At 37.8% G+C, this 15,767-nt stretch overlaps 1 protein-coding gene across 5 annotated transcripts in view; it reads right to left on the reverse strand.

Moving 5' to 3' along the window:
* The window catches only part of LOC127844102 (golgin subfamily A member 2-like), a 137,894-nt gene that overhangs the window by 65,045 nt on the left and 57,082 nt on the right, over positions 1–15,767 (reverse strand). For all 5 annotated transcript variants that reach the window (XR_008032563.1, XM_052374087.1, XM_052374091.1 and 2 more), the window contains exons 4-6: positions 10,245–10,382; positions 5,028–5,129; positions 1,755–1,848 (exon numbers count right to left, since the gene is read on the reverse strand). Coding sequence is in view for 4 of the 5 variants with exons in the window: in XM_052374087.1 (XP_052230047.1) it covers positions 1,755–1,848; positions 5,028–5,129; positions 10,245–10,382 (334 nt within the window). In the remaining variant the exon portion in view is untranslated. The remainder of the gene's footprint in view (positions 1–1,754; positions 1,849–5,027; positions 5,130–10,244; positions 10,383–15,767) is intronic.

Below are 15,767 nucleotides of genomic sequence, written 5' to 3' on the forward strand. Positions count from 1 at the left end.
CACAAGGGAGTAATTTGTATAGCATAAGGGAGTAATTTGTATAGCATAAGGGAGTAACTTGTATAGCATAAGGGAGTAACTTGTATAGCATAAGGGGATAACTTGAATAACATAAGGGAGTAACTTGTATAGCATAAGGGAGTAACCTTTATAGCATAAGGGAGTAACTTGTATAGCATAAGGGAGTAACTTGTATAGCATAAGGGAGTACCTTGTATAGCATAAGGGAGTACCTTGTATAGCATAAGGGGATAACTTGTATAGCACGAGGGATAACTTGTATATAGCATAGGGGAGTAACTTGTAACTTGTATAGCATAATCGAGTAACTTGTATAGCATAAGGGAGTAATTTGTAAAGCATAAGGGAGTAACTTGTGTAGCATAATGGTATAACTTGTATAACATTAGGACATAACTTGTATAGGTAAAGACATAACTTGTATAGCATTAGGGCATAACTTGTATAGAATAAGTATATAACCAGTATAGCATAAGGAGATAACTTGTATAGCACAAGGACATAACTTGTACAGCATGAAGACATAACTTGTATAGCATTAGGGCATAACTTGTATAGAATAAGTATATAACCTGTATAGCATAAGGAGATAACTTGTATAGCACAAGGACATAACTTGTATAGCATAAAGACATAACTTGTATAGCGTAAGGACATACCTTGTATGTTGTCAATTTCATAGCATAATGAAATAACTTGTTAAGCATAAGATAACTTGTATAGCTTAAGTAGATAACTTGTATAGTATAGGAAGAAACTTCTTATTTGTATAGCATAATGAAGCACCTTGTAACACATTAGGAGATAACATGAATTGCATAAAAAGATATGTTGTTTAGCATATGCAGATGATTTGCCAGCACAAAGAGATACATTGTGTAGCATGTTTAGACATCTACAGAAATGTTGAAGTAGTTTTGATTCTTTAATTAACATTTTATGCTTCTGCAAAAACAATGGCTCAGTTGACAGGCACATAACTCTAAAACGTGATCACTACACATGACATATCAATATATAATAGTATTTATCTTTATGTTATCAGTAAACAGTATTGAAAACTACAACACATTAAGAAACAAGTAGTTTCTTTCCAAAATTTGGATCTTTGAGCATATGTAACAATTGTTCCTAAATTGTGAGATAGGTTTTTTGTAAAGATAAATTATTCATTAATATATAAAAGTTCAAAATTTTGCTCATTTGAAATGCCGTTTTGTTTTAATTCTGTTTACGAATGACATCCAACTGAAGAGTTCAAACCAGTTATGTGACCATAGGTCACAAATGTCTCCTCATTCCATTTTTGTCTCAAAAGTCAACACATGATCTGAAAGTCACTCAGGTAGACTCACTCACCAAAAATCAAGTAAACATCTGAAAGCCTTTCGCAAAAAAACCAGAAAATTGTTAAGCCCAAGGCCAGTAACAAAAATCAATTGACCGAAATTAATAATGTACTGTAAGGTAATGTAGGTAGACTCACACACCAAAAATAAGGTCAGTATAAGGTCAAAAATAAGTCCAAGGCCAATAACTTGGCCAAAAATCTATTAATTGAAACGAAACTCATACTGGATCTGTAACTCATGCAGGTAGACTCACACACCAAAATTCAAGTAAATATCTCAAAGCATAAAGGAATATTTTTCAAAAGGGAATGCCAGACAGATGGACAGACAGTCTTATTGCTATATGCCACCCTACCGGTGGCATAAAAAAAATGTGCAAACCTAATCTTTGGTCACTTATTTTGAGAGCCTGAGCAAGCTGTGACTGTAGCTCTGTTTTCTCAGCAACAAGGATGCCTATAGTCTGGATATGGACCTGCAAGAACACCAACCAACAATCAACAGATAGGAGCCACTGATGGAAAACATCACAATGGCTTGCAATACATGCATACTGTTATTAAAATAATAATGTAAAAGACATGTATCAGTTACTGAAATAGGACAAGTTTACAATATGTACATATGACACCAATTTTGAACCCAGTGCCTTTATTTGAACAAGCTTGGCAGGGGCCAACCATTCGATGGAACATGCAAAATACCAAACCCCTCTGTTCTTTGCTCTTTTAAAGGAGGAGTTTTCACTATATACATGTTAAAGAAACTAGTAGCCCACTGCACAGGACAGGGACACCGTGAACATGACTGAACAAACTAGGTAGAGGACCACCATACGATTTACATGAAAAATACCAAACCTTTGGGTCTTGCATTTTTATGGATATTTTTTTTCAGTTTATACAATATACATATAAGGGAAACAAGTTACCCTCAGGGTGGGGCTAATAGGGTGGGGCTTCTATCCCAGAGGAATGAGGAATAAAAAAAATTAGAGGATCACTGTACCCTGTTAAAATTTGCGGCAAAATAATTCCAGAGCTTTCCAAGCACATTTTCTGTGTCCATACAAGTATTTTACTTTATCTGTTTTTTTACTTTGCAATACTAGTTGAAAACTGTGTTACTCTGTGAATACTGTACAAGCAAACAAACTGTTGATTTTTTTAAATATTACAAGTCTGCTTGTATATGTACATGGAAAAGTCATATAGATCTTAAGGTTTTGCACTACACAAACTTAAGGTCATGTTTGATTATTTTTATAACTTTTCCAGTATAAGAAACATAAGACTCGCAGATCGCATGAATTGCCAGTTACTTTAATTTTTGTTTCTTTCTATTTGTTGCAGTTTCTTACCACTTCGCATGAACTAACGAATGAAAAATCATTTTGACAAACTTTCAACACGTTGTTGGGTTATATGTCCGAATTTTCAATCCGGAACAATGATGTATATATAAGGGATCCAAGTATCAACTAGGGCAGGGCAAATTTTGACCACAGGAGTATATATGAACAAACTTAAAGAGGATCTTACATGCTCAACACCAATTCTCTGCTCCTTGCGGATTAAGAGGAAAACATTTAAAAATTCAATATTCAATACATATATGCATTTAAAGGTACCGTCAACCACAAATGATGAAAAAGAAAAGTTCTAAAATACTGTATTTTTATACAATGATTAGTTTATATTGATTAAAATATCACGACTGGTAAATTACATTACTTGAAAAAAGTTGTTAAGTTTTCATATTTTCAGTATATTCGGTAAGAAATTTTACTGGGTACCAGTACCAGGTAACTACCAGTTAACGCCAGTAGATTGATCATCATCGTCACGTGGTTAACCCAGGAATGAAAATTGTGCATGCCTAGTGAATTGTTTATATTTTATATATATAATGATCAATCTACTTGCGTTATTTATAGTGTGCATATCGTTATGTCACCTATTTTCGCGATGTACTTTCCATTTCACATCGAAAAATTTTATTACCGAATATACTGAAAATATGAACTTTTTTTTTGTAATGGAATATACCAGTCGTGATATTTTAATCAACATAAACTAATAATTGTATAAAAATACAGTATTTTAGAACTTTTCTTTTTTCCGTCATTCGTGGTTGACGGTACCTTTAAGCGAAACAATTAACCTCCAGGGCAGGGACAGTTTTGAGACAAGGTACATGATTGAACCAACTTGTTACATTTCAGCAACCAAAGCTCTTTGCCTTGATGTTTATTGGGACAAATATTCTGATCAAGATTCATTAAGATTGGACCATAAATGTGGCAAAGAGTGTTAACAAGGGTTCACTATAGCCATAAGATATAAGAAAAACTGCCCCGCCATGTTTTTCGTTGAACCACAATCATTTCCTATCTGGGCCTACACATGTAGCTATGATAAGAAAAAATGTTCTGACCAAATTTCATGACAATTGGACAACATCTTTTTTGATGAACCGGAACCATTTTCTAAATCACCTGAGACATCATTAGAATTTTTATTCTGACCAAATAACATGAAGATTCTACTCTAAATGTGACTTCTAGAGTGTTAATAAGCTTTCTCTTTCCTTGGTCAAGTGACCCAGTTTTTGACCTCACGTGACCAAGTTTTGAACAAAGCCAATATATAATAAAGACAAAATTTTCTGATCAAGTTTCATGAAGATTGGAAAATAAATGTAGCCTCTACAGTGTTGACATTAACAAGGTTTATGTTGACGACTGATGACGAAATAGTAAACCCCACTGAGGTCCCTATGGCATTATAGTGACCAGCCAGGCAGCCACAAACCGTATATGGACCGAAGCCGCAGGCTGAGGTCCATACACAGTTTTTGGCTGCCTGGCTAGTCACTATTATGTCATTGGGACCGAAGTGGAGTTTACTATTTCTTATATTACACCATAGAGTTTTCCCTGTATTATTGTACAGTGTTGTACCGGGTTTCTATACTTTTATTTTTCATGCAATTGAATGCACAAAAAATGACGAATATCGTGTGACGTAGTTTCTCTGACGAAACATTCCAGTTGGAGCTAAATTCTCTGGATGTTAAGGAAATGTCAGACGTGGTGTTTTTCTAACAGTTAGTTATTTGTTTAAGGCATTGAACGAATGCAAAACGTATTTCAGATTGTGTGTTTATCATACATAATGTAAACTTAGATAGAAATAAAATAAAATAGTGCGATTTAAAATAAGTTTCGATAAAGAGATGGAAGAATAGAAAATGGTGAATATCGTTTCGACTTTATTGTTATAAACATTATGATTAACCTTGGCATTGAGGTAAGCGTGTTGTTTATTCTAAATTAAGTTGTTCTTTTTACTCTTGTTAAAGCTGAAAAAGTATCAATGCTGTTCAATAAAACGCTTCAACACAGTGCACATTTAGTAGTGTGTAACCCGGAATGGTCCATATACAAAAAATAGTGACCGGTCCATACACTCTTAGGTTTCTCTATCGCATTTTACAGACTGAAACCGTTAATATAGATATAGTAGGACCAATATCTCTGAGGTGTAATATTGTAGTTTATTGCCAGAATAAATCAAGGCGTTCAGCATGAGGTTTGTAGACATTACGCCAAATCTTGCAATAAAACTTAGGGAACAATGAAGGGGTGCCTACCTGAAGCTGTTCCTTGATGGGCCCGAGCTCCTGTGAAAACCTCTGCTGATGATCAGAGCGCTCTCGCTCCACCTGGAACTGAAGCTCCACTGCATGCTGTCTCTACAACAGGGCACAATCAATACAACAATCACTAGGAATGGAGTGTCTAGAGATTTAAGTAAATGCATGCCATGTGTATTCAACAGAAGTAGGTCTGTAAGATTACAGTAAGTGCATACAGTATTTGATCCGATTCAGTCTATCAGCATTACATTTTACACTCTGTGTTCATCTAAAGTATATGCTCATTTTCACCCTTTGTTCAACCTGTGTTCATTTACAAATCTGTGTTCAATGACGACAGTGTGTGTCCAATTGCAGTCTGGGTTCAATTTCAGTTAAAGTTCATTTTGAGTCTGTGTTCAATTCAGTTTATGCTCATTTAAAAGCTGTGTTCAATTAAAGTCTGTCAGACAGCAGGGATATTTATTAGCATGAGCCTACCAGCCCTCAGCCCATAAAATGTGTGCAAGGCTTGTATATTTTCAGAGAAAACTCCACTCTGTTCTATAAAACAAGAGGGCGAAAGGCCCTATAAACACACCTGACACCCCACAGCACTGAACTGTTCTGAGCAGGTAATACTCACAAGGTTTCCACAATAAAACTGCCCTAAATTTAGCCCAGATATCCTACCAACACTAATTTTTAATGTTCTTACCAAGTTTCATGATGCGTGGGTTTAACATGTAATTTCTAGTCTTCAAATCGTTTTCCTATAGCCACATTAGGAAAAACTATATATTACTCAACTAAGAAACCATAAGGTCAAGAACAGGTTTCAATCATGTTGGGCAATAAATGTATAAACATATTCTTTAATTCTACATAGTGACCTAGTTTTTGACAAAATGAGACCCAGTTACTAAAGATATAATTGGGAGAAATGTTCTGACCAAGTTTCATGAATATTTGCCTTGAGTGTTCATGAGCTTTTCTTTACTCTAGTTACCTAGTTTATGGCCCCACATGACTCAGTTTCAAAATATGTTTAGATATCAGTGATAAACATGTTTTGAGCAAGTTTCATAGAGATTGGGCTATGTTGCCTCTAAAGTGTTCACAGGCATTGTCTTAAATTTGACATAAAAACCTACTTTTGAACCCCTAGTAACCCAGTTTCTAACACACACGCTGGGTATGGCAATACTTGGCACTTCAATAACAGATGACACTTAAATAACAGAGAACAACTAATGCCAAGCCCGAGTGGAGAGTTCTTCAGCTTTTTTGCATTTATGTTCTGTTCATTTGGTATTCATACACTGAACATTGTTTGCCATTTAATGGTGTAGCACTTTGTATTGCGAAGAAAGAAATTCTCGGAAGAACGGTAGATAATATGGAAACAAGAGCACCGCATAGCGGGTGCCACGCTCGGCTACGGGTGCAGTTTTGAATCAATGACAGCTTGTCATATTTTTTTGTTTAAGGTCACAGTGACCTTGACCTTTGACCTAGTGACCCAAAAATGGGTGTGGCATGTATGACTCATCAAGGTGCATCTACGTATTAATTTTGTTGTAGTTGGAAGCAATTTGATTTTAGAGCCAATGTTCAAAACCTTAACAAAATGTTAATGACAATACCTCGGGTTTTCTCTGAAAACGCTGAGCTAAAAAAAGAAAAATTTCCATCGATTAACACGAATTTGATGATCTGTACATATTTCAACGAATAAAAATTATTTTGAAATAAATCAGAACATGCTTATTATTCAAAATGAAACATCAATATGTCCATTAATGTTACACCATGTTACATTTTAGTTTACTAGGGTATAAGAACAAATTGATATGTTTAAAGAGTCAGATGCCATGGACACTTCTTTTACCGATCATCTTAATGACAATGGCACTTTTATTCCCGATAACCTGGCACTTTTTACCAGATATACATGTAACACACTCTTTTTAGTGAATCAGAAATGCAGATTTTGCTGTGGAATACTGTTATAGTAAGCAGACAATACAAAAACAATCTAGTTTTGCTCCGAAGAACTAGTTCTATATAGTTTTAATTTTGGCACTTGTGGCCTTTGACACAATGCTCCACAGTTTCAGAATATTCCTCTGTTCTATATGTAGGTGCTGTACAATAGAAGCACCTTTACTTCTGCAGAGTATTCTTATTCATGAGTTCAGACCCTTTGAAAAGACAAAACAAGAATACATTTGAAAGAAGACTTATTCTCTTTCCTTAATATGACATGTCAGCATTTTATGTACGCTATCCTTTTTCCAAGCATCATTTTTTTAAATTAATTCCAATTTCTTACTCGTGTTTCTTTTTCATAGAATGTGATTATGGGTCAGATGAATCGCACTTCGAGCAAACTTTATAGTTGCATAAAGGGAAGTGAGCCTTATGAGCAAAGATCTAATTAAAGTAAGTTTTCCATTCACTTACTAGTTCTAATTTTGTGGTTTATACGCATTATAATCATTTCGATTATGCAATTCTAATGAACAACCAAATAGGATTTTATGAAGAACAAATATTATTTTGTCTCATAAAGATCGCCTTCTCTCCCGTTATCTAGAGCCCTGCTTTAAGTAAAATTAAACACGATCGTGTTGATCCACATGATCCCTGGTATTTTCATCTCACTAAATCTCAAGTCACCACTGAAAAATAAATACTTTATGTAGACTATTATTTCTGGTCGTCACTTGACTAGTGACCCCACTTTCTATACGGGTCATCTACTGTCCAAGACCAATGCACATGTGAAGTATCAAGCCTATCGGTATTGATCGGAAACAATGTTCACACTATTTGTGACAGTGACCTTAACCTTTGACCTAGTGACCCCAATTTCGATAGGGGTCATCTACTGTCCAAGGCAAATGCACATGGAAAGTATCATGCCAATTGGTCAATTTGTTGATCAGTTATTGATTGGACTCGTTTTTCACACTTATTGAGACAGTGACCTTGACCTTTGACTTAGTGACCCCAATTTAAATAGGGGCCATCTACTTTCCAAGGCCAATGCACATGTGAAGTATCAAGCTAATCAGTCAATTGGTTGACGAGTTATTGATCAGAAATGAACTAGTCTACCCACTGACAGACAGACCGACCAATATCCAGCAAAACAATATAACCTCTCTTCTTCGAAGAAGGGGCATAATCAATGAAATTATAATATCAATAGTATAAATTGATAGTAATGTTATTTTTGAAAACGAACATAGCTCAATGTTATATTTCTCATGTGTTTGTAATTAAGTTATGCATCGATTTTCAATATGTCGCGCTTTACTATGCACATTGATTTTTTACTTCAAAATGTTTGGTAAAAATAGCCTTTATATACATAAAAGCAGTTAAGATGAGACTCAGATATCAGAGTGCACAATTTGTTGAAAGTCTCTGTTATCCCAAGTTATACGGGAATCTAAGGATCTACAACATCATGAATATCACCTATTAAAACATGCTCTATCTTCGTTTATATTCCATTGAATAGTTTCACAATTTCAGTATTTGACACACAGTAATTACACTACATGCAGGAATGCCAACACTTCATTGCAACATGTAAAAGTATTTTTATTTTGTTGAAATATGTACTAATTAGTTCAGTTTATGCAGTTTTTCAATGGGATTTTCTTTTTTTTTTGGACAAAAATCTACTCTTCTTCATTGAAATATTCCTTCACATTACAAACGGATATACAATTTATCAACTCCACCATCTACTGTGTCTCAAACACTAATATTAGGCCACGACTTTTTTTTTAATTGGTTTACAAAAATTATTTTGAAAATGGTCCATCAGGTGGTCGAAAAAACAAACAAAAAACATCATTGGAAAACAGGAGATGTGTTCGTCATAAACACAATGCCCCCTATTGCGCCTCTTTGAAATAAAATTTTGTTTTTTTGACCTTTGACCTTGAACGATGACCTTGACCTTGAACTTCCACCACTCAAAATGTGCAGCTTCATGAGAACGCCGCTTTAAATTATTTTTTTTGACCTTTGACCTTGAAGGATGACCTTGACCTTGAACTTCCAACACTAACAATGTGCAGCTTCATGAGAACGCCGCTTAGAATTTATATATATTTTTTTTGACCTTTTACCTTGAAGGATGACTTTAACCTTGAACTTCCACCACTCACAATGTGCAGGAACTTATCTTTTGTGCTTGAATTTTGTTTTTCTCAGTTTATTGAAATGCCATCTGTCATCGAAGTATCGCCATAGCCAGCGTGTAACACAGCATGATATTTGGATAAATGTTCTGAGTAAGTCCCATGAAGATTGGGTAATATATGTGTTCACAAGGTTTTACTATAGCAATATTAGGAAAACTGTCCTGCCTGTCTTCAGCTATTTTTTCAAACAGAACACAACCATTTCAGAGATTGGCCAAGATACATTGAAATAAATTAACTGAACAAGTTTCATGATGATTGAGCAAAAAATGGGACTAAACAAGCTTTTACTTTAAATTGACCTAGTAACCTAATTTTCCCCCCATGTGACCCAGTTTTTAACAAGATATAACTAGGACACATTTTCTGATAGTGTTTCATAATGATTGGGATATAAATGAGGCCTCTAGAGTATTATTAAGGTAAAATATGTCTTGCTTTTTTGTTTTTGTTTTTTAATACATTTTATTTCCAGATTTAAAACAAATACATATTCAACAAGCAAATTTGTTGAATTGATATCCCCCACCAAATAAAGTTTCTTAATGAATGGCTGCATATGGTATAATCCTAAAACAATATTTAAGTGTAAGGTAATTGATTTTATGCATTGCAATTCTCTTCATTGATATCTATACACCCATGCAGTTTCATATTGAAATCTTGTAGCGTGTCTGAGATATAGCCCTAAAAAGTCCAGAATGCCAGACTGACGGACGGACAATGCCAATTCTATATCCCTCCGCCATTGGCGGGGAATAATATGAATTATAACGCAATAATGACATGAAATCATACACACAAAATAAGGTAAATGTTGATGACGCACGACAGGCAATGGGCAAAAGGTGATCACAAAAGCTCACCACGAGTAAGTTGTACTGGGGTGAGCAAACAACTATTTGGGAATAAGTGTGGGCTCATATGGCCACAATATTAATGTATATCCCTTGTCTGCATTCATTCCTAGTAGGATTTCCATTCAATTGTGTGTTGCTTCACTTACTATCTGTTCATTCTGAGCTGTGAGCTGTTCGTTGGCCTGCACATGCTGAGCCAGTAGTGCTGCCAGCTCCTTGTTGCGTGACTCAAGCTCCATCACATCATCATGGCCACCAGACTTCACCTCAAAGCCAACTGGAGACTGAAATGTACATGCTTCAATAAGCTCAATAGTATAACTGCATAAATAGCAAGTTGCAGCAAGGACAATAATCATAATTTATAAATGTTTCTTAAGCTGCATATAATACATTATAAACATACACAGACACATATTTAACACTTTTTAAAAATTTGCAAATTATTCCCTTAAGTCACTTTGACCGCACTCAACTTTCATGCAATCTAAATATGAGAAAGTATTAGAATTCATAACAATTATTGACTTTTTTAGGAGCAGTGATACTTTTGGAAAAAATATGTTTTGTTTTTGTTCTTTAATTGATTACGACATTTAGTTCACTTCCCTATCCAGCTCTATAAAATGAATTTGATTCAATATTCTATTCAAAACCCTTTTCTTCAATTTTGACAGTATTTGTAAGCTAAAACAACAACACAAAGGTCATGTAATCAGGACCAAGACGCACGGACAAGATAAATATGATAGGTCATGTCATCAGGACCAAGACACATGGACGGGATAGATATGATAGGTCATGGCATCAGGACCAAGACACACGGATGGGATAGATATGATAGGTCATGGCATCAGGACCAAGACACATGGACAGGATACATATGATAGGTCATGTCATCAGGACCAAGACACAAGGACAGGATAGATATGATAGGTCATGTCATCAGGACCAAGACACATGGACAGGATAGCTATGATAGGTCATGACATCAGAACCAAGACACATGGACGGGATAGATATGATAGGTCATGTCATCAGGACCAAGACAGGCGGATGGGATAGATATGATAGGTCATGTCATCAGGACCAAGACACATGGACAGGATAGATATGATAGGTCCTGTCATCAGGACCAAGACACACGGATGGGATAGATATGATAGGTCATGGCATCAGGACCTAGACACATTGACGGGATAGATATGATAGGTCATGTCATCAGGACCAAGACACATGGACAGGATAGATATGATAGGTCATGGCATCAGGACCAAGACACATGGACAGGATAGATATGATAGGTCATGTCATCAGGACCAAGACACAGGGACGGGATAGATATGATAGGTCATGGCATCAGGACCTAGACACATGGACAGGATACATATGATAGGTCATGTTATCAGGACCAATACACATGGACGGGATAGATATGATAGGTTATGTCATCAGGACCAAGACACATGGACAGGATAGATATGATAGGTCATGTCATCAGGCCCAAGACACATTGACGGAATAGATATGATAGGTCATGTCATCAGGACTAAGACACACAGACGGGATAGATATAATAGGTCCTGGCATCCGGACCAAGACACATGGACGGGATAGATATAATAGGTCATGTCATCAGGACCAAGACACATGGACAGGATAGATATGATAGGTCATGTCATCAGGACCAAGACACATGGACGGAATAGATATGATAGGTCATGTCATCAGGACCAAGACACACGGATGGGATAAATATGATAGGTCATGTCATCAGGATCAAGACACACAGACAGGATAGATATGATAGGTCATGTCATCAGGACCAAGACACACGGACGGGATAGATATAATAGGTCCTGGCATCCGTACCAAGACACATGGACGGGATAGATATAATAGGTCATGTCATCAGGACCAAGACACATGGACAGGATAGATATGATAGGTCATGTCATCAGGACCAAGACACACGGACGAAATAGATATGATAGGTCATGTCATCAGGACCAAGACACATGGACGGGATAGATATGATAGGTCATGTCATCCGGACCAAGACACACGGACGAAATAGATATGATAGGTCATGTCATCAGGACCAAGACACACGGACGGGATAGATATAATAGGTCATGTCATCAGGACCAAGACACATGGACGGGATAGATATAATAGGTCATGTCATCAGGACCAAGACACACGGACATGATAGATATGATAGGTCATGTCATCAGGACCAAGACACATGGACAGGATAGATATGATAGGTCATGTCATCAGGACCAAGACACACGGACGAAATAGATATGATAGGTCATGTCATCAGGACCAAGACACACGGATGGGATAGATATGATAGGTCATGTCATCAGGACCAAGACACATGGACAGAATAGATATGATAGGTCCTGTCATCAGGACCAAGACACATGGACGGGATAGATATGATAGGTCATGTCATCAGGACCAAGACACACGGATGGGATAGATATGATAGGTCATGTCATCAGGACCAAGACACATGGACAGCATAGATATGATAGGTCATGTCATCAGGACCAAGACACATGGACATGATAGATATGTAGGTCATGTCATCAGGACCAAGACACACGGATGGGATAGATATGATAGGTCATGTCATCAGGACCAAGACACATGGACGGTATAGATATGATAGATCATGTCATCAGGACCAAGACACATGGACGGGATAGATATGATAGGTCATGTCATCAGGACCAAGACAGGCGGATGGGATAGATATGAAAGGTCATGTCATCAGGACCAAGAAACATGGACGGGATAGATATGATAGGTCATGTCATCAGGACCAAGACACATGGACGGAATAGATATGATAGGTCATGTCATCAGGACCAAGACACACGGACGGGATAGATATAATAGGTCATGGTCATCAAGACCAAGACACATGGACGGGATAGATATGATAGGTCATGTCATCAGGACCAAGACACATGGACAGGATAGATATGATAGGTCATGTCATCAGGACTAAGACACATGGACGGGATAGATATGATAGGTCATGGCATCAGGACCAAGACACATGGACAGAATAGATATGATAGGTCATGTCATCAGGACCAAGACACACGGATGGGATATATAATAGGTCATGTCATCAGGACCAAGACACACGGACATGATAGATATGATAGGTCATGTCATCAGGACCAAGACACATGGACAGGATAGATATGATAGGTCATGTCATCAGGACCAAGACACATGGACGGGATAGATATGATAGGTCATGTCATCAGGACCAAGACACACAGATGGGATAGATATGATAGGTCATGTCATCAGGACCAAGACACATGGACAGGATAGATATGATAGGTCATGTCATCAGGACCAAAACACATGGACACGATAGATATGTAAGTCAAGTCATCAGGACCAAGACACACGGATGGGATAGATATGATAGGTCATTTCATCAGGACCAAGACACATGGACGGGATAGATATGATAGATCATGTCATCAGGACCAAGACACATGGACGGGATAGATATGATAGGTTATGTCATCAGGACCAAGACAGGCGGATGGGATAGATATGATAGGTCATGTCATCAGGACCAAGAAACATGGACGGGATAGATATGATAGGTCATGTCATTAGGACCAAGACACATGGACGGAATAGATATGATAGGTCATGTCAAAAGGACCAAGACACACGGATGGGATAGATATAATAGGTCAGGTCATCAGGACCAAGACACATGGACAGGATAGATATGATAGGTCATGTCATCAGGACCAAGACACATGGACGGGATAGATATGATAGGTCATGTCATCAGGACCAAGACACATGGACGGAATAGATATGATAGGTCATGTCAAAAGGACCAAGACACACGGACAAGATAAATATGATAGGTCATGTCATCAGGACCAAGACACATGGACGGGATAGATATGATAGGTCATGGCATCAGGACCAAGACACATGGACAGGATAGATATGATAGGTCATGTCATCAGGACCAAGACACATGGACAGGATAGATATGATAGGTCATGTCATCAGGTCCAAGACACATGGACAGGATAGATATGATAGGTCATGTCATCAGGACCAAGACACAAGGACAGGATAGGTATGATAGGTCATGTCATCAGGACCAAGACACATGGACAGGATAGCTATGATAGGTCATGTCATCAGGACCAAGACACATGGACGGGATAGATATGATAGGTCATGTCATCAGGACCAAGACAGGCGGATGGGATAGATATGATAGGTCATGTCATCAGGACCAAGACACATGGACAGGATAGATATGATAGGTCCTGTCATCAGGACCAAGACACACGGATGGGATAGATATGATAGGTCATGGCATCAGGACCTAGACACATTGACGGGATAGATATGATAGGTCATGTCATCAGGACCAAGACACATGGACAGGATAGATATGATAGGTCATGGCATCAGGACCAAGACACATGGACAGGATAGATATGATAGGTCATGTCATCAGGACCAAGACACAGGGACGGGATAGATATGATAGGTAATGGCATCAGGACCTAGACACATGGAAAGGATAGATATGATAGGTCATGTTATCAGGACCAATACACATGGACGGGATAGATATGATAGGTTATGTCATCAGGACCAAGACACATGGACAGGATAGATATGATAGGTCATGTCATCAGGCCCAAGACACATTGACGGAATAGATATGATAGGTCATGTCATCAGGACCAAGACACACGGACGGGATAGATATAATAGGTCCTGGCATCCGGACCAAGACACACGGACGAAATAGATATGATAGGTCATGTCATCAGGACCAAGACACACGGACGGGATAGATATAATAGGTCATGTCATCAGGACCAAGACACACGGACACGATAGAAATGATAGGTCATGTCATCAGGACCAAGACACATGGACAGGATAGATATGATAGGTCCTGTCATCAGGACCAAGACACATGGACGGGATAGATATGATAGGTCATGTCATCAGGACCAAGACACACGGATGGGATAGATATGATAGGTCATGTCATCAGGACCAAGACACATGGACAGGATAGATATCATAGGTCATGTCATCAGGACCAAGACACATGGACACGATAGATATGATAGGTCATGTCATCAGGACCAAGACACACGGATGGGATAGATATGATAGGTCATGTCATCAGGACCAAGACACATGGACAGAATAGATATGATAGGTCATGTCATCAGGACCAAGACACATGGACACGATAGATATGATAGGTCATGTCATCAGGACCAAGACACATGGACGGGATAGATATGATAGATCATGTCATCAGGACCAAGACACATGGACGGGATAGATATGATAGGTCATGTCATCAGGAACAAGACAGGCGGATGGGATAGATATGATAGGTCATGTCATCAGGACCAAGAAACATGGACGGGATAGATATGATAGGTCATGTCATCAGGACCAAGACACATGGATGGGATAGATATGATAGGTCATGTCATCAGGACCAGGACACACGGACGGGATAGATATAATAGGTCATGGTCATCAAGACCAAGACACATGGACGGGATAGATATGATAGGTCATGTCATCAGGACCAAGACACATGGACAGGATAGATATGA

This window comes from Dreissena polymorpha, chromosome 9, assembly GCF_020536995.1.
Source record: "Dreissena polymorpha isolate Duluth1 chromosome 9, UMN_Dpol_1.0, whole genome shotgun sequence".
NCBI lineage: Eukaryota > Metazoa > Mollusca > Bivalvia > Myida > Dreissenidae > Dreissena > Dreissena polymorpha.